Source organism: Limulus polyphemus, unplaced genomic scaffold (assembly GCF_000517525.1).
Source record: "Limulus polyphemus unplaced genomic scaffold, Limulus_polyphemus-2.1.2 Scaffold384, whole genome shotgun sequence".
Classification (NCBI taxonomy): domain Eukaryota; kingdom Metazoa; phylum Arthropoda; class Merostomata; order Xiphosura; family Limulidae; genus Limulus; species Limulus polyphemus.
In genome coordinates, this window is record NW_013665994.1 from 586,111 (window position 1) to 611,124 (window position 25,014).

At 34.5% G+C, this 25,014-nt stretch overlaps 1 protein-coding gene across 1 annotated transcript; it reads left to right on the plus strand.

The window, feature by feature from the left end:
- The first annotated feature begins 657 nt into the window (after positions 1–657).
- Positions 658–24,245, plus strand: LOC106457873 (H2.0-like homeobox protein). Its single transcript, XM_022383930.1, has 4 exons — positions 658–1,078; positions 11,518–11,712; positions 20,334–20,557; positions 23,903–24,245. Exons 1-4 carry the CDS (start codon positions 793–795, stop codon positions 24,122–24,124), a joined length of 927 nt encoding a protein of 308 aa, XP_022239638.1. The 5' UTR covers positions 658–792; the 3' UTR covers positions 24,125–24,245.
- The last annotated feature ends 769 nt before the right edge of the window (positions 24,246–25,014 follow it).

Genomic DNA, 25,014 nt, shown 5'->3' on the forward strand with positions numbered 1-25,014 from the left:
AAACACTATATATAAAAGACTGTGTTAAGAATCTAGACACAAAATATGCTACTCTGATAGGCTTGTGATGATCAGAATATGCAATTACTGAGAACTGTTAGATTAGAGCCGAGTAGTCCATTGATTAGTGTGCCGGACTATGGATCAATTGGGCCCTCATTCGTGCCCCGTTACTGAAAAAAAAAAGGAAAAAAAGGCTCTTCACTTTTGGTTGTCGGTGCGTTATAAAAGGAACGGACAAATACCAGTTTTCGATCAAACTAGAGTAGCCTAAGAGTTGGCGGTGGGTTATTTTGACTAGCTTCCTTCCTACTAGTCTATTACTTCAAAGTTAGGATAGGGTCGGCTAACCAGATAGTCCTCAACTAGTTTTGTGTGAATATCCGAAAATAAACAAACAGTTTGATTATTGGATTGAACGTGGCACGTTTAGATTATTTCGATGTTTGCTATGTCTTGGATCTAACAGGCGTGTCTATCTGGCCAATCAATCCCTAGTTTAGCTATGATGAATTAATGTTGGTTGCGTGTCCACAAACAAGCCGCCCCACACGTGGCACGTGCGAACGAATATTTCGCACTCGCCATCAGCTGTTACTGTCGCTTCTGGCATGCTGTAAAAGGAGACGTCAGCAGGCTGCGTGATGATGTGTAAGTAGAAGTTCTTGGTGGGTTGTGAATTATAGTATTGTAATAACACAAACATAGCTAGGTTTCTCTAACCGAAATATTAGAAAGCAATAGGCTTAGTATAACTACCATTTCTTGTGGAGGTGTTGTTAGGCAGCGCTGATGTCTGTATCTAGCAGTTGTATGATATGTCACTCCATTCCCACGTACTCCTCGCTTGTACCGACGGCTTCTTTCAGCCGCTTATGTCATGCAGGTTCAGAGAAAAAAGTGCAACAGTCATCGGCCGTGACTGAACTCTGTTCACCTCAATATGTTTCCGTCCCACAGAAAGCCACACCTGCTTCAACTCCGATCTTTTCTCAACAGGTATCCACATCAGTTTCTAGTCGTGACCTCAAGTTTGGAGTGGACAGAATTCTGGCTGAAAGTTCGTCTTTACAGGAAGGTAATTTACATAGATGTTTACTTGCAAACAACCAACCATACAAAATGTCTTATTTTCTTTAAAAACAGAATATCGTTTACATATACCTGAAATAAATCAGAAAAAAATCAGATTCAGAGAATAAACAAAATTTTATTTTAAGTGTTCGTAAAACCATGCATATCTTGAGAATAAAGCACAGCTTGGTGAATGTGTATTTGACAAACGCTCCAAATAAGCCCCCATAAATTCACATTTCTTTTCCTCTATTTTAAACTTTTGGGGAAATATTCGTTTGCTGGTTTTTTGTCATTAAGCTAACCATTATATAAAGATGTCATTTTTTGTTGACTTCAAGGTACCAACATCTATTTCTTGTACTTATAATAGTGTTTTAAGTTTGTTTTTACAGTATTACGGTTATTAGTGCCAATGTTTTCAAATTATTGGGGGTGCTCGAGCACCCATGGAGCTGATGCCTACGATCAAGATGATATTTATTTATTATTAGACCAAATATTTTAAAAATTTGTTAAAGTAACTAATTTTTCAAAGTTTATCAAGACAGACGGTAATGTGTCGTGCGGCGAAAACAGCCGGCTGGGCACACTGTGTGTTATTAACAGGAGTGATAGTTCAGCAATTTTCCACTTTCTGTAACTATGACTGTGGTAATCCAAACTATCTCATATTTTCCGTGGATGTGTTCTGCTAGACCCTTAATTCACATATCAACTTTCAAGGCAATCCACTAAGAAATACACGAGATATAAAATCTTCAATTTGGATTGAATTTCTTTAAGGGGGTAAATATTTTATACAGTATTAAAATTATACCTAAATGTAATTACAAGAAATATGCTCTTTTCTCGTGTCCTTTTATAAGAATGCATTGCTTTTTCGACACATTTGGCATTTGTTATCTGCTTTGGAAAGATCGCGCTCCAATTTCGTCTTCAGATTTGGTGATTTGCTGCCTTGTTGATCGCTTCAATTTTAGTTATTATTTTCATTAAGTTAACTAACACCTTAATTTCATTCACCAGCTTGTTAAAGGTACTTTTCACAGGCTCAGAAAATATAACAATGGTAAAATGGATCCGACTTGGTATTATGAATCGCATATTGTTCAATGGGATTTGTTGAAACAAGTTAATGTACTAGTGTAATCAGATCTTAATTACACTGAATTTGTCGAGAATACTCATTTTCTACAGGCCTCCCAGCAGCACAGCGGTGAGTTTCCGGACTTATACCGCTAGAAACCGGGTTTCGATACTAGTGGTGGGCAGACCACATATAGCCCTTTGTGTATAACTAGCGCTACATTGTAATTGTATTCATTGATTACACGGTGCTATTCAAATAAACTACAACTTAAGCTTTATTACTCATTCGTTGAATAGCAGCTACAGATCTTGTCCTCTTGATTTCTAAATAAAGGATGTCGTCTACATATGTTTAGTGTAGATGCTTGAGATTATGGTTTTACCATATAGTCAAAACGTTTAGTAAATATAAAGACTCGTCAGAATGTTGTTTGTTTTTGATAGCAAAATGAATAAAAGTCGAATAAAATTCATGAACTTCATCGAATTTTACAAAACAAAATATATAAATGTAATTTATTCAACAGAAGAGCAGAAATCCCAGTTTGCCTCAAAATCAGCTGACCAAACAATGTTAAAACATAATTGCACGTTAATTGAAAGCTAATAGAAACTTTAGAAATTTTGGTACATACAATGTGACTTAGAGTGACAGTTAATTTTAACTTTCTTTGACAATTTGAAAGGTTAAAAAAACAAATTTAAAAAGGTTATTAAAGAGACAGATAAAGAAGGAAGTAGAAAGACATTTAACTCTTAAAGAAACATGCATGAAAGCTTTGAAAAGACGAATAAAGTCTGATCAAATAGGAAAGAAAAGAAAGAAAACGTCAGTATACAGCACAAATTAGACTGGCTAGTTGTAGATAAAACTGTAATGAACAAAGATATGAATCTAAAATAGATGATACGATTAAACTGACGTTGGTATACGTTTCAACTTAGACTAGCGTGCTGGCTAGTTCTAGATGAAAATGTGATAAGCGGAAGTAGGCAACTAATCTAGACCATTCAGATATTGAAGTCTCCTGGTGGAACAGCGCTAAGTCGACAGACTTACAACGCTAAAATCCGGGGTTTGATTCCCGGTGGAAGATACAGCGTATAGCCCAAAGCGGCTTTGCTAAAAACAAACAAACAAATATGAAACTAAACTCCACAACTCAGAAGTTGGAAAAACACTGAAAGAATGGCGTATTCACAACAAATCCACAAAATCACATTCATCACGATATGAAAGACATTAGATCAATCACATGTATAGTAACCTGATTATATGGATAATAAAACTCAAATGATGAAACTCGAGTGTGCTACTTCCCTCCTGCTTTTTAGTCACACAAGGGTTAAAGGCCACCTACACCAATCACCAATTTAATTGCCTACAATAAAGCTTTTAACGTGTTGGCCACTGGCGTGTTGGTTTTCATAAGTGAATCTGGAGCTAAGATAGAACAGAATTTTGAATACACATAGGCAGATAAAATATGAATTACAAGAAAAGGTACAGCGGTGCAGGACAAGAAATCACATTATTAACAAGAACAAGAGCATTATTTGTGGTATCAGGTTAACATTTAACAGTTAAGTTTCGGATTCTCCTTTCATCCTGAGTTGGTGATTTCCCATGACAAGAATATCTACAACTGAATCACAGGAATTTACTACTTCACGTTCAGAAACAAATTCAAGTCCATTTGCAACAGACGTTAAAGCATAAAGTACAGGATCGAAGCCAGGAGCTGGGCAAAAGTTTTAACTCATGTTTAAAATTCATACTCTGTATAGGATAACAATACCTTTAGAAGATATCGCAGATTTTTTGTTTTGTTTACAAAATTAGAGTTCAAATTTTATTTGAAAAGAAGCATTACAGGACTTACTTTGCTTGTTGTTAAGAGCATAGCTAGAAAAAAGGGCTATCTGTGGTTTGCCCAACACGGATATCGAAACCCGGTTTTTAGCGTTGTAAGCCCTCAGACTTAACGTTGAACCACTGGGGGCTTGTTTGTTTGTTTGTAATTAAGCACAAAGCTACACAATGGGCTATCTGTGCTCTGCCCACCACGGGTATCGAAACCGGATTCTAGCGTTGTAACTCCGCAGACATACCTCTGTGCCACTGGGGGCAACATTAAAGAAAGAAAATGCACTCTCCATTTTATTCCTCAAAGCTAGTGACCCTTTCAAACAGAGCCGTAGCAGTATTTTAGCGCCCCTGGGCAAGTTTCCAGTCTGTATAGTTCTGCATAAATTATTGAAAACAGGCTTAGCACTCGGCCTTCCGGCTGCACCCTGGGCAACTGCCCTTCTCGCTCTACCCTAGGTATGTAATTACAACGAACTTGCAAGTATGTTGCAGTATTTCTATTGTACCAAGTGGCTTCCTTGAAATTAACTGGTTTAGATTTAGTGTCTCGGTAATTTAACGGTTTATATTTTTATATTGGCTGGTATGGCTGCTCTTTTTTTTTTCTCGACGTCTACATAATTTCATTTAAAACATTTGTATTATAAATGTAAACTCCAGAACTTTGTAGATAATAGAATAATTATAAAACCCCTAAATCTTTGCATCATGACATTATGAAAACGTAATAATACTCATAAATCTTTTTTATAATGATTCATGCTCTTTCAGATAGTATTTCGTAGCATATCGTTTTCAACAACTATATAACTAATTGTTTGGTCGACAAGAATTACTAGTAGACATAACAATCACAAAGTATTTATAGAGAGGGGTGATCTCTTAACTTATCGTACACGAACTGTTTAAATATTGCATCAAAATATCATACTCTCTTCTTGCAGTCGAACTATGTTGAAAGGTTTACGAAATTTCTATTTTTCTTTAGTTTTACGGGTGTTTCCTTCCGGAAAGCCTTGTTATTTATACAGTTTAAAGTAAAAAAACACGATTGGAATTGAGATTTTTAACCAGAAATCCATTTATGCGCACGTTGACTAAACGGCCAGATCAAAGACCCCTAGGGTTCAGGCATAGATATTCCTAATTTTGAACTAGAAAGAGGGAAGGCAGCCACCCAACAGCAACCTCAGCCAAAGAACTTTGGCCGGCTCTATGAATCGGAACTGACTGTCACTTTTACAATAGCTGTAGTGCAGAGCTTATTCAGCAGCATCACGTCTCAAACTTCAGGTCCCTCAACCCTTAATAAGACACGCTCACCACTCAGCCACAATAAAAACGTACATTCCTATTAAGGATTTGAAGTTCTTAAGATTTAAATAACTTATCTGATTATTAGTCAAATCCATTACAAAAGATAGTTAATAAGATTCAATAATATCTTCATGACATTATATGTACAAAAACAATTCTCCACTTTTATTTCTTGATAGTTTATATTTGAAATTTAGATGTCGTCATTTACTTCTGTATATATTTCATTACAATCAAACACATATATGGAATTAACACCAACGCCATTTCACGGTATGTACACTGACCGGTAATTTTCAAAGAACACACCCGCGAACAATAGTAGAACTCTCCATTTTTGGCGTATTAAAAGCTTGATCGTATAATTTTGTCATGCAAGACAATGGGTGAGAAAAAAACTCTCCAACTTTTCAAGATACCCTTTTCGGAGGAGCATATTTATCAAAAGTTATTTATCTTACATCTTCCTTCAAATTCCATTAACATTGATAATGGTTATTGTTTCTGTATTTTTAGTGCAAAGTTCACAATAGGTCATCTGCGCTTTGTCTACCGCAGGGAGTCACAGCCCGGATTTTATCTAATAATAGAAAAGGCAATACGTTGGCCACTGAAACATTTCTTGTCACCAATTGATGATAACAAAATGAGGAAAAAGGCTGATGTTTTTTAATGTGGTCATTATCCTTCTGCGATCTCTTACCATAATCTGCGAAGGACGTTGAAAAATGATAACAGAAAACAAAAACGACTTCATTGCTATTGAAAACTCAAATTGTGGGTGATAAATGACTGAAAAGGTGTGATGTAGGTTGACAAATGACTTTTCTAAGGGGGAAGTGGAGTTACATTGTCTCCTTCAGTAAAATGTTCACCCCTGGATATCATCAGTCATGAGGTACTGCCGTCTTGAGTGATTTATGGGTAACTAGTGTTAACGTGGTTCTGTGCATAAACACATTGACAGATGGGCAGGAATGTGAATGATCACAACGCGATTTCAATTTTGTTTGTTTGTTTTTGAACAACTTTGATCTAATATATGCACTTTGAATGTTTAGGGTTAGAAAGTAAATATTTCAGAGAATTTCTAATAATGGAGAATTGTAGACATCTGAATATGCCCTATAAACACAGTTCAAGATCACTTATTTTTTATATAACGTGCGATTCCATTACGATGAATGGCTAAAGGCAAGACACACTCTTTCCCTGTGGAGCGTTTTACCTCACACCAATGACGTATATTTCCACAGGTTTCGATCGCAAAGAACGTCATTGCCTCACAATAGTATTCACGTTCTTTTGCGCCTTTGTTCTAGATACTACACAACTTATTCATGGCGCAAGGTCTGCTGGGACCATTTAAATGTTGATTAAAGCAATTTAAATGCAGTTGTTAAAGTCAGCATCCATTTTTAAGTGTAGTTGATATAAGTTAGATGGGGTACATTTTTACCCCATCTTGGGAGCCTTTTGATCTCCTAATAGGTAAATTGTTTGTTTATTTGTAATTAAACACAAAGCTACACAATGGGTTATCTATGCTCTTCCCACCACGGGTATCGAAAATTGGATCCTAGCGTTGTAAGTCCGCAGACATATCGCTGTGCCACTGGGGGGGCTAATAGGTAAATAGTCCCAACCACAAGATATCGCTGTGCCACTGGGTGGGGGGTGGGGGGCAATATTTAACTAAAAATTATTTATCACACACACAGAGCATAAACCATTTTTAAATGTTACTCTTTTCCATTGTTTATTTCCATTGTAATATTTAAAAGTATTGTTATTAAATATTTCGTCAATGTTGTTCCATGATACCCACATTGATATAGATTTTAATGGTAAAGAATAGTTTACATTACTTACAGTTATTTCCATTGTAATATTTAAAAGTATTGTTATTAAATATTTCGTCAATGTTGTACCATGATACCCACATTGATATAGATTTTAATGCTAAAGAATAATTTACATTACTTACATCGATAATAGTTTTAAATTCTATTGTAAAGTCCTCTGACTTCTCGCTGTCTAAAACTTTTATTCTTCTCATTTATTAAAGTATAATTCTCATTGAAATCACTCGATGTTTGAGTAAATGTATATAACACTTCATAGTGACTATGGCCGCCATTTCTTTCTTTTATATATTTTATACAATAATATCCATACTTCACTGACAAAAGCTTTTGTAAAAGGCTCGAATTGTACCTAATTTCCTTTTCATTTAGTCTAAAATATTCTTATGTATTTCTTGGTATTATATCTTTAATGAATTCTCCAATGAGTACCAGGTTATCTACTTTTATTTAAATTAATAATTCCACTTTCAAATGATCTTACCTTCTTGGGTAATAGGTCAACAGAATAAACACCTCTATAACCTTTTCGTATTTCATTATTTTTTCTATATCTTCATGACTTAACGTGGTACTACCCAATTTTAAATTACTCCTTTACCCGAATTTTTCTTTTACACAGGATTTGTTTATTTGGTTGTATTTAAGCACAAAGCTACCCAATGGGCTATCTGTACTCTACCCACCACGTGTATCAAAACCCGGTTTCTAGTATTATAAGTTTGCAGACATACCCCTGTGTAATTGGGGTTTTAAGAATGAAACATTATTCTCTAATAACTTAAAAGATATGATATATGCTGACAGTTTAGATCCAGCGAATTTGTTTTTGATGATTGTATAACTGAAAAAAAAACACAAAATAAAATATTTGACTTTTATCAGAGGAAGAAAGAAAGAAAAATGACTAAATAATTTATTTATCTCAGTCTTATTATTCAACTCTAATTTACATCAGAAGGAACTGTAATTATTTCGTCTTTAAATTATTATTTAGTACTTCTGGTTTAGCAGCGTTTGTCATTGTTCCGTTAGCAGCATTAAGTTTAGGAGCCGGAATTATTGAAGTCATTGATAAGTATATAAAAGTATCTCTCAAGAAAAAATAATATAAAAGTCTTCTAACTTTTACCAAGAAATTCTGAGTTAATTTCAAGGTAAAAATATTATCGAAGAAGAAATTAACTTAAAGAAGAAAGATTTCATACAAACTTTAAAATACTTTCCAAGAGAGAAGTACATTAAATAAGCAGAGTTAAATAGATATAAACGAGATGAAGTGATCTTGTTGGCTGGATGTAAGATAAATTTAATCCTCTTGAAATGTATTTACCCGAATTTTAGTACCAGTTAGAGGTGATCCTGGAATTAACAGAATGGATAAAGCATGTAAGAAACATGATATTGATTATAGTAAATCAAAAACTACAGTTGATAGACGTATAGCTGATCAAAAATTGATAGAAGATATAAATGCTATTCAAGATGCAACTTTACGTAAAATAGTTGCTAGTTGCTAAAAGAAAAGTAAAACAACCAATATTCAGGTTTCAAAAAATAGATGATCTATTATGAAAAGAATATGTAAAGTTTATAGGCTGAAAGTCTAAGTTAAAAGAAAAGAAAGAAATATTATGATCCAGAAAGAAGTGTCAGTAAACAAACATTAAAAAGAAAAACTCAGTTACCTGAAAAAGAATTAATTGAATTCTTACATCAGCAAGATGAATATACAAAATATAAACAAATTAGATATACATTTAAAATAGTTTTCGTAATACAAACGAATGACAAATGGCGGGAAGATTTAGTTGATCTGAGACAATTTAAATCTTACAATATTTACATAAAGTATGTTTTAACAGTTATTGATATTTTTAGTAAATATGCTTGGGCTGTTCCAATCAAAGTTAAAATGGGAGAAGAAATAGCAAAAAACATTCAAAGTCATTTTTAAAGAGAGGAAACAAAAATATTCAAACCGATAAAGGAACAAAATTCATTAATAATCAAATTCAAAGGTTATTTAATGAACACACTATTCGCTGATTTACAACTGAAAGGGATGTTAAATTTCAGATTATTAAAAGATTCAATAAAATTTTGAAAATTAAAATGTGGAAATATTTTACTGCTTATAATAAAAAGGAAATGGATCGGTGTTTTAGATAAGTTAATAAAAAATTATAATATTCATGTCATAGATCAATTAAGATAGCTCCAGTTGAAGGAAGTAAAAAAAAAATAAAACGAAAGTAAAGTATATAGTAATCTATATAATCTAAAAACAATTCTTACTGCTAGACATATAGTTGGTGATAAAGTTCGAATTTCAAAATATAAAGGAACATTCAAAAAATGATACCTTCCAACCTTTACCAAGGAGATATTCATTATAACTGAAGTTTTGCAAACAGATCCTATAACTTATAAAATTAAGGATCTAAATGATGAAAAAGTAGAAGAAAGCTTCCACGAACCAGAGTTAGTTCAATACGATAGGAAAGATGAAGTTTATAAGATTGAAAAAATAATTAGAAAATACAAGTGTGAATAAAGTACTTGTAAAATGGTTAGGATATCCAGATAAATTTAATTCTTGGGTTAATATAATCTCAGAGGGTTTATTTGTACTTTTAATATTTCCATTATTAATTATTATTCTCTGAATCCTTGGGTAGTTCTTTTTTCATTTTGTTGTATAGACTGATGCTGTTAAGTTCATAGGGAATTCTCAAAATGATATCCATCTCTGGATAATCTTCTAACAATAATTTTTACTGTTGAATTAACATTACATTTTTGAGTTCTCATAACATATAAGGATATTACTCTAAATGATTCTATTTGATTAAAACAAATTGGTAATGCTTGTTGGTCCTCACTGCTACATGGGGTTTTATTTAATTTATTTCAATTTTTTAATATATATAATTTTTCGTGCTGAATTCACTGCATTAAACATTATGCAATTACTGTCTTTCATGCTTCTAATTGTAATATCATTACTAAAAGATTGCTCGTTTAAGTGTTCAATGTGATATCTATATTTTGTTCTAGTTTACATTCACCCGTTTTTCTAATTGATGGTAACACTTCCTATTTTACCCATTTAGTAAATTTCTCTGCTAAATGCATTTTTGATCTAAATATTAATTTATACAGCCCGCTCTCATTAATGTAGACAGTGTGAGGTTGAGTGTTAAAGGGATAAGTCCCTGACTGAACCCTTATATTTGTTAGCATTTGTTTATTTTTATTATCAACATTGTCATTGAGTAGGATTTTTATATTCTAATACTTTTGCTTGTAGCGTTGTAAGTCCGTAGACATACTGCTGTGCCACTGGGAAGGCCTCTGAATTAAAAACAGTTAAAACACAGTATGGTGATAGAATTGTAGCTGTACTAATGTATGACAACTGGAACGGATTCCAAATATTTTTACCTGATCGATTTAATAAAAAGGTAACTGAGAAAGATATTAAGACAACGAATAAAATAGAACATCTTTTCCTTGTTTATAAAGGAATGAAAGATTGTGGAAATAATAAAAGAACTCATATAATTAAATTTGGTTCTTTTTTCAAAGAGGTTCGATGTTTTTTTTTTGGTTACTTTTAATGATTTTTGGTGTTTTAAAAATTTTGCATTTTTTTACCTCAGAGTGGGTGGTAGTATATATAGGATGTTTCTGTGTTATTTGGATGGAATCGGGTTTTTTTTCGAAGATGCTTTCCACGTTAGCGGAAAGGATAAAAATTGTTTGTTCCCCTCGAATATGCGCAGAAATATCACACACATATATATATACTACTGACAAGCGTGTTCAATGACTGCTCTTATGCATGAATATAATAAATTTTGACGATATAAGTAGAAATAGTTCACGCACAAATTTTAGTAATACGTAGGGGTTATTTATTATGAAAATAATTAAAAACATCGCACTCCCCACTTTACAGCCGTGGGTGCATTATAAGAGTGACGGTCAAATCCCACTATTCTGGCAGACACGACTAGCTCAAGAGTTGGCAGTGGGTGGTGTTTATTGGCTGCCTTCCCTATATAGTCTCTCACTTCAAAATTAGGAACGGCTAGCGCAGGTAGTCCTCCTGTAGCTTTGCGCGAAATTTAACAAACAATGAACAAGAAAAACTTACCAAAACATTTAGTTGGGACTATGTATTGTAGAGGAAAGATTTTATGAGTGTTGATGAGTTTTCTATAGATTAATATTTTTACTCAAGAATACCACTCGTGTCCTCATAGTATAATTGAAATAAGTTAAATTTTTCAGAACTACTATCCACTACAAGGTCATCTCTTTGCGATCTGTGTATACAAACTAACACAGTAGCTTCACTCCCAGGGTACTGCCTTCTATCTGCGTGTCACGGAGACAGCCGTGAGTACGACAGAGTCTTTTCCTTGGCCAATGCAAACGTTCCGACTTATCCTGTTACTTATATTTCCACTCTGCCTTCTTACACAGGTAAGTTTTTATCGATTTTAACGCACAGTTACGTAATGGGTTATATTCGCTCTGTTTACCACAGGGAGTTAAACCCCGCATTTTAGCGCTATAAGTCCGTAAATAAACTTACTGCTGACTCATCGAGGGACGCATAGGTAAGTTATTACTTTTCAGCAGTTACGTCGTACTTAAGTTGTCATTTATTTCTGTGAAAATCAACTTTATTATAACATGTTTTTTCTAAAATATCTATATGAGGCTATTGATGCAATACACTTCAACACGAATAATTGTCCGATTTCTGAACCTTAATAAATTAGAACGCTGTATATCAGTACAGAAATATCTTTCTCTCTCTCTTTGTGTATATATACATACATAGATAATACAACGTTACTATTTCGTTAACAAGAAAGGGACATTGCTTTTTTCTTGAATGCATATGTTACCTTGTGACGTTTACAAGAAATGGCGAAAAGTCAACGACTAGTAGAAAGTCCGAAGTTCCGCTTGCTGAATGGATTCTGCTGTGTTTTTTTACCCTGGTTTTGTTTCTTGTCTGTATTGACGTTTACTTGTTATATATATATACATACATCTTGGCTCGGCATGGCCATGTGGTTAAGGACGCTCAACTCGCAATCTGCGCGTCGCGGGTTCGAATCCCCGTCACACCAAACGTGCTCGCCCTTTCAGCCGTAAGGGCGTTATAATGTGACGGTCAATCCCACTATTCGTTAATAAAAGAGTAGCCCAAGAGTTGGCGGTGGGTGGTGATGACTAGCTGCCTTACACTGCTAAATGAATGACAGCTAGCGCAGATAGCCCTCGTGTAGCTTTGCACGAAATTCAAAAAACAAACAGACACACATCCACGTCTGTCCGTGTTACTGATATCTTCACTTAAACAGACACAAAAATATATTCATTTTCTGTCTGTCATATATAAATATTGTTTTAAAAGATAGATATAACAATGTTTTTCTTGTCATATTTATTATTAATTAACATATGCGCTCTTATCTAAGGATTAAGATCCTAGTTCTTGTAACTTTTCTGATATCAAAAACAATCATTAGTTTGTAACTTAAGCTACATAAGATCGCGCTACTTTTATTCACCAAGTTATTATGAATGATCTGAAAAATCTGTGATATATCTAATCCGTATTAATTTTTGCGACTTTATCCTAATACAACAAATACATTTAATTTTCAGACTTCTGGACACACCAATATAATCACACAAATGAAGTGAACTGTTTCTAGTCCCTCTACAGGACATCTCGGGAAACTATCGAGATGAAAGTTGTAATTTTGACTCAATTCTCAATCGCTGGTCTTAAGGAAATGCCATTCACGCAGTTGCAGTGGATGTTTGGTGTAGAGGATTTAGTTATAAAATCGATACATTGATTACTTTGAAAATCTTTTTTGTTTTCAAAGGCCTCTGTATTCTCCTCCTTTTGTGACTTAGAGTCAAGTTTAACAGCTGGGGAGCTGTTGTTATTCCCGGGGAGGTTTTAAATGAAAATTTACTTGAGGAATTACGAGAGGGCAAAAACTAAATTAGTTTACGACAAAAGGCAATATTAAAAGTATCGTATATAACAAGCTAAATCTTTCTTTAAACACAGCGTTCTAAAGGTGTATTTCACGTATTGTAAAATAATATCTGTTGCTTGAATTACTATAGTACAGAAAAAAAAGTAACTGAAATTACAACCCCGCAGATGTTCGAATATACGCTTTATAGGCAAGTAACAAAAAATAGCAAGTACCACCAAGAAAGCACACAGAAGAATGGCATAATAATAACAGGCTCCGTGTATGTAAGTTGGACATCTACGGTAATTTTTTCAAGTGATATTTTATATCTTGCTTTCAAAAATAAAAGAAAACCTTTGGTTTATTTTGTGCTTACTTCTCAACCTCTTCGGGGGCAAGTAGTTTGTGAATGAACGCTTTCACGGTTAATGAACATTAGTGTAACTTAAGTTTCACGGACACTAACCATTTATTTGTAGGAAAAACACAAAATTAATCCTACCACACTCACATGGAATGCGTGTGGCCTAGAGCTGTAGGATTTTTACCCTGCAATAATGAAGTTTTGTCACTGATCTTGTGTAATTAATTTTGGAAAGAAAAAAAAATCTCGCGTAATTGAAAAGAAATCCTAAAGCAAGAAGTTTCATTTTTTCAGCGAAGATTTCTCATTTCAGAGAGATAATTAATGTACATTGGCTTTTAAATTAACCCCTAGTGTGAAGGCTTATAATGGTAAAACCTGAGTTTTACCCATGGTGGGCACAGCACAGATAACCCATTGTGCAGCTTTGCTCTTAACAGCAACATAAAAAACAGGAACAAAAACAAACAAACAAAGCTTTTAAGTAGTTTAAACAGACATCATGTGTAATATAGAGTGTCAAAAAACTATGAAGCTGTTATAAATATTTGTATTATGTTTGTGTAATTTAATTAATAATGCTGTCTTTATTTTTCTTTTTTGGACGTACATCCTGTTCTTTACTCAATATCTTTATGTTTTTGTTATTTATTTTATGGTAAAGTTGTTTTTTATGTATGCGCTGATGGTTCTTTAAAAGTTTGCAAACCTTATTTTCAATTCCTACTCGTTTCACCAGTGTTTATATATATATATAAAATTTCATAATTAATTTGGTAGTCTTCATTGCTGTTAGGCTTATTTAGTAAGTCCTTTATTTTTTTCAGAATTGTAGAGTTGCACTTAGGTTTTCTTGGGAAAAATATTGTGTTTTGCATTGTTTAAAGAGGAGGAATCATTACAGTCTTCTTTGATGAATCGGATTAGGACTGGCTTACTAGCGCTTAGCAACAACTTTGATTGGTGTTTATAATGGCTGCAAAGTTCTGTGCGAACTTCGAAGCCTCGACTGCACAACAGATAGATCGGTTTACAATGAAAAACCTCGGTTGAAATACAAGCTTTTCAGCGAATCGTATTATACAGTTTATTGTTTAATCTAAAGAATACTAAATTCATAATCCAATTTTCAATGGAATGTTATTCGATGAATTACATCATCCAGTAACACGTTGCATTCAGCCAAGGTCGTTTTCATTTCTTTGCTAAATGTGTCCTTATGCATTGGAAAAATGGTTTATATTTTTAACTCAGAGTTAGATGATTCTTAATTGATTTATTTACTTTTCTTATTTGTAGCAAATGAATTGCAAAGTTCACAACCTCGAATACAGTTAAGTTACCCTCTTTATAGTGTTTATTGAGCTATATTCTGATGAAATATCAATCTTACATGCTACAAGGGAATTAAGTGAGCATGATGCTCTAAAATGAGCTGTTTTTACGACTTTGAACTTGTCGAATATATTGCCTGTTTCGTAAACTCGTTGTTCATTATTCTGAAATCGATAGGGTCAAATCTCTCTAATATTCTTTAACTAACCACCAATGTGTAACCTGTAATACTATTCAACTCACTAATAGAATCCGAGATTAATTAAGTTGAATCATATTTAATAACAAAATAGTTGTTGAAAAAATCAAACAGTGAATATCGAGATAAAAACGCAATAAAAAACCATTAAAATGATTTAATTGCCCATTTTTAATATGACCACCGTAGCGATCTCATACAAGTGCCTGCCATCGGCGGATAGGTTATAAATTCAATTTTTTTCTGGTTTATATATTTTTCATCCATTGTTTGGTTTTATTGCCCCAGAAGTTTGATTTATATGTCTTAAAAATGTTTGTTTATCTTAGAGCAAAGCCATAGTGGGCTATCTACTGTGTCCACCGCGGACAATCAAATCCCAGATTTTACTATTATAAATTCGTAGACTTCCCGCTGTCCCACCGTGGGCCGAAGAAATATGACAGTAAAACATATTTTGAAGACATAATTAAGATAAAAACTGATTATAAAAAGTTAATATTAAACTTTAGAAAAAATTTAAAATACAAATTATTATATGAAATAAAATTTATTGGTAATACGGCGATAGGTTATAACGCATTTTAATTTAAGAAAAGTGTATAAAAGTGTGTAATTGAAAAACCAGGAAGTCAAATAGATTTGGATTAAAACCATAAGGTTTACTTACAAATTATTTTTTTCTATTTAAAATAAAAATTAACTTACTTTTTCAAAAAAACAAAAGACAAGGCATTTTAAAATAATTATAAAAGGTTTCAATGTCAAGAAAAAGGTGTTATATGCACTTTCTATAAAACAAAAAACAGCGTCCAAACGAGATTTCCAGGTGGTTAAACATACCATAAGAGGTAAAAGTCATGAAAATGATAATAAATTAGGAATAATGACTAGATGTGATTTGGTCGGGCGTGTTCGAGCTGTAAACTGGAGGATGCAGGGCTTCGCTGCAAAAACACCTTTTTGTATTTTGGGGCCATGGATATACAATAAAAGTGACGTTTAGATCTCACTAATCGGTCAGACAAGAAGAAGCCAAGAGCTGGCCGTAGCTACGTGTTTTACCTGTATTGAATCAGCTCAAAATGAGAGAACGCTATACCTTGTTTAACTTTGGGCGCATCTCTTGTGGGACAGCGGTGAATCTATGAATCAACGTTACAGTTCGGGGTCTGATTTCTTGCGGTGGACACAGCAGTAGATAGCTCAACGTGGCTTTAATCTCAAACGAACTTTGCGCGAGAACTTGAACCAAGCAAACAACACAGGTGTGATGACATAGTGATGACTTATATTAAGAAGTATGAAAACTTTGGGTTTGATCACATTCACGAAATTAAAATATAAAATAATAGTATTTTAGTTACTTTGCAGATTTATTTAAATATGTCGGCAGAATATTGAAGAAAATGAACTGTAAGCACAGCATTAAGAAAGTGAGATTGTGTAATCTGTACATAGGTTATTGCCCTGCATAAACTGTTATTATTATTCATCAATAAAAGCCTTATAACCACAGTTTGAAATAAAGAAAACATCATTATAAAATTAAAAAGGCAATTTTAATTGCTAGTAATTCTTATACCTCTAAGCAATTATAACAGTGACAAATAGACGTCTCGGTACACTGTACAACAACTACACCACAAATAGTTTTAGGTGTATTGCAAAATTTGATTTTCTAGTTACCAAAACCGTTCGAAGTTTTTAATTTTCAAACTCTGAAATTTTCCTAAACATAGTAATACGTTATTCAATCATTTCTCGTTGTAAAATATTTACGAAAATATGTAAATAAATTTGTAGAGTTTCAGTCTATTTGCGGTAATCACTATTTAACGTGTTGTTGGCAATGTGCTTGATTGACACATGCCTAGTCACGGAGATAGATGGGAAGGCTACGCCTCGTGATATCAAAAGTAGTAGAGTACATTAATTAATACAGATAAGAACAAGAAAAAACAAACAGATCATATTTTCCTATCAGTCTGTCAGTACTGTAGAAACAGTGAGACTAAGATAGACAAGCCAATGAAAATTTGGCAAATGAATAACAGACAGAAACACAAAACAGGCTTCTGAATACAATAATAAAGGAGTTAATACAATAACGAAATTATATTTTTTTCTGTAAAACTGTGCCATCGTCCTTGTTCGTCTTACGAAGAAAGACGGATAAAAGTAAATTTGGAAATAAAAATTAACACCCATAATACAGAACAATTTTTGCACACATGTCAGTAGAGATAAACAGTAATAGCTACAACAACAAAAATAAATAAATAAATGTAAAACCGAGTGAAACCTCCCTATTCATAAGATACAAAATATTTCAAACATGGCATTTCAGAAGAAACTGCAGGTTAAGAAAAACGTCAGATCATAGGCCATAGATTCTAAAGGACGATCCAATGTTGCTGCTGTTTGTTCGTTTTTTGTATGAACTAACAAATGTACATGTTTCATGAACCGCGTTTCCAAGTTTCTATTTTTTTTCTATACATAATCTATAAATCGATAAGGAAAACTTCAGTGTACTTTCTAGTTCAGACTTTATTTTTCAATGGCGTAAGTAGAAAATTTGACATTCTTGATAAACATAAAGCTGGCACGGCATGGCCTGGTGGTTATAGCTCGACTCGTAATCTGAGGGTCGCGGGTTCGAATCCCTTCATGCTCGTACTTTGAGCCATGGGGACGTTATAATGTGAAGGCCAATTCCACTATTCGTTCTTAAAGAGTAGCCCAAGCATTTGCGGTGGGTGGTGTTGACAACTTGCCTTCCCTCTGGTCTATTACTTCAGAATTAGGGACGGTTAGTGCAGATAGACCTAACAGTAACTTTGCGCGAAATAAACAAGCAAAGAGTCTTCTGGTGAGTTTACGCACTAACAACGTTAAAAGCTGGAATTCGATTACCCGCGATGGACATAAAATATAGCCCAACGTGGCTTTACTCTAAAACAAACAAACAAAAACTTAAACCTAATGTTAGGTAAGTGTATCCTAGTATAGCTATAAATGATCTAATGTGAAGAGTACACATAGGCCACTACCTATACTCTAATTAGCTGTCGTTTTGCCTGGTAGAAGATCATCTAAATAACTCTTTTTTCAGGTATAGGTAGTGACCAAGAAAATGGAAACATTAATGTAAAGTCACATAAAAGGGTGTTCGGCCACTACGTGCGGCCAATATGCGCCATGGAATAGTCTACCAGCGTCTGGAATTTTGCAGGAGGAATGCGAAACCACTTATCCACGAGAAAGTCAATCAACTCATGACTAGTTGATGGAAGTGGAAAACGCTGTCTCAAGCGTCGTTTCAGAATATCACATACATACTCGATTGGTTTCAGATCTGGATAACGTCAGTGTCATGCTCTTCAAACCATTGGGCGACTATTCGTACTCTGTGGACGAGGACATTGTCATCTCGAAAGACACCCCTCACTGCAGGACAGAAATGTTGTAACATGGGGTGAAGATGATCACTGAGTACCAGTAAGTAACGATTGGCATCAAGCTTGTTTTCTATGGGTATGAGTGCACTCAGAACATGCTGGAAAATGCGCCCCACACCATTACGGAACCACGAGAACCCTTCACTGTTGAAACCAAGCACTCAGGGATGTAGAGTTTTTAGGTTGACGTCACACGTGTACTAGTCCATTTGTCGAGAACATGGTGAAGGATGGTTTATCTGACCATATCACATTTCTCCACTGCTCATTAGTCCATAGCTTGTGCTCTTTGTACCACTGGACGCACAACCATGCATTGCCAGGTGTGATGAGCGGTATGGTATACCCGACTATGGTATCCCATTCCGTGGAGCTCTGGGCGGACTGTTTTAGATGAAACTGGCTGCTCTCGCTCGCTCCATGTTGAAATTTGCGGTCAACTAATCTGCGGTTGCTCGCCTGTTTTGTCTTGCAGTTCGAATTAATGCACGGACATCACTATCCTGGAGTATGTGTTTCCGCCCACTGTTGCCCTTTGCTGGTGATGTCTTCCCCTCTGAGTTCCATGCTGACATCACCTTAGACACCGTTGCTCGTGAAACGTCAGCTAGTTGAGCTGTCTGGGTCACAGAAACTCCCGCCAAAGCGCCACAACAATCACCCCTCTTTCAAAGTCACCGAGGTTTCCTCTTGCAGTCATGCTAGCCATGATTATAGGCAACCAGGCCTGTCCAGCATTTTTATACATGATCCTATGCATGGTGGGATGTTATATGCTTAGTTAATGGACGAGCCATACCTGTGTGGTAGCCTCTGCATTGTATATACTTGTTGTCCCTCATTTATCCAGGTGTTTCCATTTTTTTTGTCCACTACCTGTGTGATATTACATTTCAATATTTGAGCTATTACACTTTGCGAATATTTCACTTATAAGTTTAAAGAAAAACATAAACAAAACTACTTTATTTTGTTCTTCACTTTCAAACACAAATTTGCTACGAAGTTACGTTATACGTATCAAAGAAGTTATAAGTATTTTCCTATGCTTTTATCAGAAGAATGTTTGTTGAAGACTGAAACTAATTACCTATGAAACAAAAATGTAATATATTGATAATCGTAAAATTTCAAATAATTTTAAGGCAAATTTTACTCCTTTTGATAGTTACCTGGTTATACACACAAAAGGAAAGAAAGAAAAGGTTTCCATTGGAAACAGGGCATGCTGATTCAGTCAGAGGAAAGTCACAATTATTTATACCAGAGGGTGCTATAATTGGCTGTTATAAGCACGGTGGTGCGTGTTAGTTTATGTTATTTATACGTTTGTGTATGAAATAGATACACAGATAACAGATGTTAGTTAGCCAAGAGTTCAACAGACTATCTAAAATAAGGCCGAAAAAAAAAAAAAACAGCACGGCAATACAAAAGTTGATTTTTAATTTTTTTTCATAGACAGTCAAGTTACACAATGAACTATCTGCATTCTGTTCATTACGAGGAATCGAATCCCGTTAAATTACCGCTGACCCACTGGAAGACTTTTGTTTTTAAATGGTTGTGTCACAAGTTATTTCCGACTTTAATAATTTCAATCTAAAGCTTTTGTTAAAGCATAAACTATTGGCTGACACTTAAACTTAGTAATTTTGTATATTCAAGCTGTTATTTCATAACTTAAATAATTTTAGTTCGATACAACATCTTAGTGATTTTCGTTCCAGTGTATTCCCAAGGTACGAATCTAGCTTCTAAGGAAAACCCTTCAACTCAGACCCTTCCTCTTAGTAACCAGACGCCCTCGGGAAAAAGGAAGCGCTCGTGGTCACGTGCTGTTTTTTCAAACCTACAGAGAAAAGGTCTAGAAAAACGTTTTATAATTCAGAAGTACATCACTAAACCCGACCGAAGACAGCTTGCCGCCACGTTAGGCCTAACAGATGCTCAGGTGAGTTGTATGGCCAGGTTTATTTGTAGTTATCAACAAATGGAAGAAGGGGTGATTCATTAGCAGTTTTCTTTTTATGCAAAGTCTTTTGGAAACCAAGTCAATTATGAAATGAGTATGTTTCGGGGTCGAATTAACGTGGTGAAGAAGAGATTGAGAATGACAGGGAAGAGCTCAATTAAAGTTAATAAAATATGGCACTTTTTTAACTGATAAAATTACACCTCCACAACTTAATTTAGTTCACCACAAAATTGTTGTTTTTCAAGCAACTTGCTATTAGAAATGGCGTCTCAACCATTACTATGTCTGCTGTATCCCAGTTGTCCTGAAGATTCCACGGTACTGGGTGAAAAGCCTCGTTGACACTGAATGTAGCAGATATGTCGTGGTTGATATATTTAAACGGTAACGGTTGTTTCTGTTTATAAGTAATACACCTGACTTTTCGTTTTTATGAAAGTCCGCCAAACCTTGTAGTTTTGATGTGCAAAACTTCTATTAGTGAAATAAAATCGAATTATTTAAACAATAAAAATGAAACGTAAAACTAAACAAGTTTAATAAATCCCATCCTAACAACAGCAACAACAAAAGCATTAAGTGATGTAGCAACAGTACGTTAGACATAGAACCACTCTTACCATCTGCTCTTATCAGAAAATGATAAACAAATCTGTTCCTTACATGACACTAAAGATAGTGTCATCAATCACTTCACACCTCAATAAACGTGAGACTCAATGCTTGAGAAAAGTTCCCGAATCCGCTTATTTGTACAGTTACTAACAGTTTTCTCAGAATAATATATATAGTCACCTTGTTTGAAGCATGCATTGATTTTATTACTATCTCCTACTCGTAAGGCTCATATAATCACGTGAGGAGCACGTGTTTTGTTGTTTTGTATACATTTATATATATTGTTGTTTCTGTCACAGAATCCGTGTCTCCAAAATTAGCAATAAAACTAGATATAAGCCACTCCAAAGATTTCTCATCACCTTCCAAACAAATACATGGAAGTTGAGTGAAAAAGCACATCCAGACTGGGCAATGTGTTGAATTAATGGTTGTAAAATACAGTCTTGGCAAAAATGTTTACATACTGTTCTATATTGGTGTTGTTGTCTATATGCACAGAGTAGTTACTGAGTAAATGCTTGAGTAGTAACAAAAAAGGTAGCGTATATACGAGTTGTTATTCTGGTATGTATATGTTGTTTTGAGCATTTGTTCGTCAAATCACACATACACACGTTTTGTGTAAACGGACGTGCTTTTGGTATATACCTTTTTGAAACAGGTCAACGCTTTGTTCAGACAATTTCCCTGTACTTGGTGTAGAGTCAATGTCTCGTCACGTGTCAGAAGCTATAGGGCATCAAATTGTTCGACTGTCCAGAAATGTATTGAAGCAAACAGACACTGCCAGAACAGTAGGATACTCCCAGTATACTGTATCCAGAACCCTAAAACGTCATCAAACTACAGGAAAAGTTGTTCCAGGAAAGTATATTCGTAGACATCGAAAAACTAATGTGAAAGATGACCGTGATTTTATCAGGTTAACACGTCAAGATCAAAAGAAGTCTTGCAACACCTTACGACAGGAATGGGATGAACACATTTATTCCAGAATATCCAGAAAAACAGTGAATGAGAGACTGACCAAACAATGTTATTTTGCAAGAAGGGTTATCTGCAAACCAATAGTAACCAGAATTCACCGCCTTCACCATGCTACTTTGGCAAGACAGCATACCAACTTACAGTTAAGACACTGGCGACATGTCGTCTTTTCAGGTGAGTCCTGTTTTCGGCTTGTTAAAGCTGATGGTAGGATTTGTGTTCGTCGTTTGCCTGAAGTACAGATGAAGGAAGACTATCTTTCCTACAGAGAACACACAGGAGGTGGTGCAGTACATGTTTGGGCAGCTATTCATCATGGTAGAAAAACTGCTCTCATATCCTCCAGGGAAAAGTCAGTGGCGCCTCCTACAGACGATATTTCTGCTATATGCTAGACAAGGTTTGACAATAACTTTGTGTTTCAGGATGACAATGGCACTACCCACAGTGTGCGTATTGAATAGGATTATCTCGAATAGGAAGATGTTACAAGACTGCCATGGCCAACAAAGTCTTAAGATTGTAATCCCACTGAGAACTGTTGCGCATAACTGAGCCGAAAATTTGCTCACCACGACTCTAAACCAGCTACAGTAGCTGAGTTGCAGCGTCTTCTAGTGATTATCGCAATAACCTCATCGACAGCATGCCACGTCGCCTTGTGGAGGTTATTAGAGTAAAAGGAGGACCAACCAAGTACTGAATGTTTAATATGAACTGTTATACGGTTACAGACGCTGTTTATAATAATTTGATGTTATATTTTCATAATATATGTTTGATAAGGTTTCATTGTGATACGTGAAATTCTGAATTACACATCTTTCTACAGGTGTCTCATAAAAATGTTTGCTGTTCTAATAAATCGTTCATGATGTCCATAGAACCTGTCTCATTGTACAAATTACATATATTGATGTTTAATATAACATTTCTCAGTTTAACAGCGGTGAGTGTATTTTTATTTCATCTGAATAATAATGATCTTATTTGTGACAAAATATGCAAATATTTTGGTCAAGACTGTAGTATTGTTTAAATTGTTTATATTTCTTTTACGTAAAGTCGCAAAATGAAAGCTCAACTTAATACATAACCAAGAAGAATGTCTATTTGGAAAGCGACATAAGTTGCTTGTACATAAGTTTCTTCCACGATATTTCTCCGTTCAGCCGTCACATACATCAAGCAGATGGAGAATGAAACAGGTATTGATTCTGTAAGTAGACACACAGTTGAAGTTGCCGGAAATATACACAATCGTCGGATAAAGTATGACTGGATACGGCGACATGGAGTGTAATGTCTCGGTGAGGTTCCAGAATTGTTTGAATATAACGTACTCAACCTTCATATACACCAGAAGTAAACACAGTTCAACCTGAAGTATGTTTTTGTATTAGTCCTTGGCGTATTAAAAGTTTTTGTGTTTTTTTTTCACCATGTTGGAACAAAATGCTCTTCATATCCTCCAGGGAAACGTCAATGGCACCTCCTAAATCAAACAAAATAAAATTAAGATTTGCTGCTAGATATCCAACCTCATCTACATTTTTTTTCTCGAAGCTACAAATGAGTTCTCTTTCTATTTCATTACAACTTTCAGAACGATTAACGGAAATATTCTCAAGTGTTAAAATCTGTGTTGTTGTATTTCTTCGCCTTTTTTTAAGTAGTATAAATACTGATTAGTAATATTTCTCCCGCTTTTAGGTCAAAGTTTGGTTCCAAAATCGACGCATGAAGTGGCGACATTCCAAAGAAGGTCGTGAAGAGCTAGCTCAGCTGAATCAAGATACCGTTACTAACCGCTTTAAGTCTGCACGATGGTCAAAAGAGGAACTCTTGACCAAGACAGTAGTGGATTCGGACAGTACTACCGAGGAAGAAGTAAATGCTTTTGAGTCTGCTAACGTTAAACCTTTTAGTGGATAACAACATGACATGAATGACATGAACGTGTGACATTCCAGTACAGATCAAGTTAATTCTAAACAATAAAAAAATAAACAATATGTCGAGAATCACTCATTAGGAATCGAATATTGAACAGTAACCAGGAGAACAGGTGCTAATGTGGTTTGTTCAGTTTTAAAAGCCTATTGTTGTGAGGTGAAAAGCACACTTTGAGCGAAGACGAGCTCTACATCTAATGTTGCTAAATTATTAGAAACCGCCTCTGTTAGTTTCTATATCATAATATAGAAATTACCAAAACTTAGGAGCTTGGTTCTTGCGACTTCTAAAACGGCTATATATCCAGAAAAAAAAAATTATATTAAGATACACTAATTGATTTTGCAATCATAAAAACAAAACAAGTATACTTTTCTACTGATACCCCACAACTACTAAATGTGATTTTTTTTTAATGTAAAAGCAGAGGATTTTGATGCGGATCTTTATATAAGTATTTTATAAATGAAACTATTTTCTGCAAGAGAATATACTTTCTTTGTTTGAGTCTGTAAGAATGTATTTTTTACTGTTCAATTGACAACTTAATAAAATATTTAAAGATTTCGTCGCATGATTTCACTTTGAGATAAGAATTTGAAACCTTTCGATTCGGTGTTTTTAAGCATGAAACACATATACAAATAAGAAACACGTGGGTAAAGGTTACTTAAACAACTGATACGTTTGTCTGGCAGATTAAGCTGCCTTCATCAGCACTTCTTCAGATGTTCTTTTGTGAATTTATTATATGTATATATATATATATATAACATACTGAAAATAACCAAACGCGTATTGCGAGAGTTGCTGTGCATTCATTAGAGGACTTCTCAAGTTATTCTATTACATACACCCCGTATTTGGTA

Bases quoted from the DNA above. Each gene is read 5' to 3' on its own strand.
- LOC106457873 (XM_022383930.1), top strand. From the start codon at position 793: ATGTCTGTATCTAGCAGTTGTATGATATGTCACTCCATTCCCACGTAC. The intron at 1,079-11,517 runs GTAATTTACATA...TAAATTTTTCAG, and splicing joins AAGTTCGTCTTTACAGGAAG to AACTACTATCCACTACAAGG. The intron at 20,558-23,902 runs GTGAGTTGTATG...TCCCGCTTTTAG, and splicing joins TAGGCCTAACAGATGCTCAG to GTCAAAGTTTGGTTCCAAAA.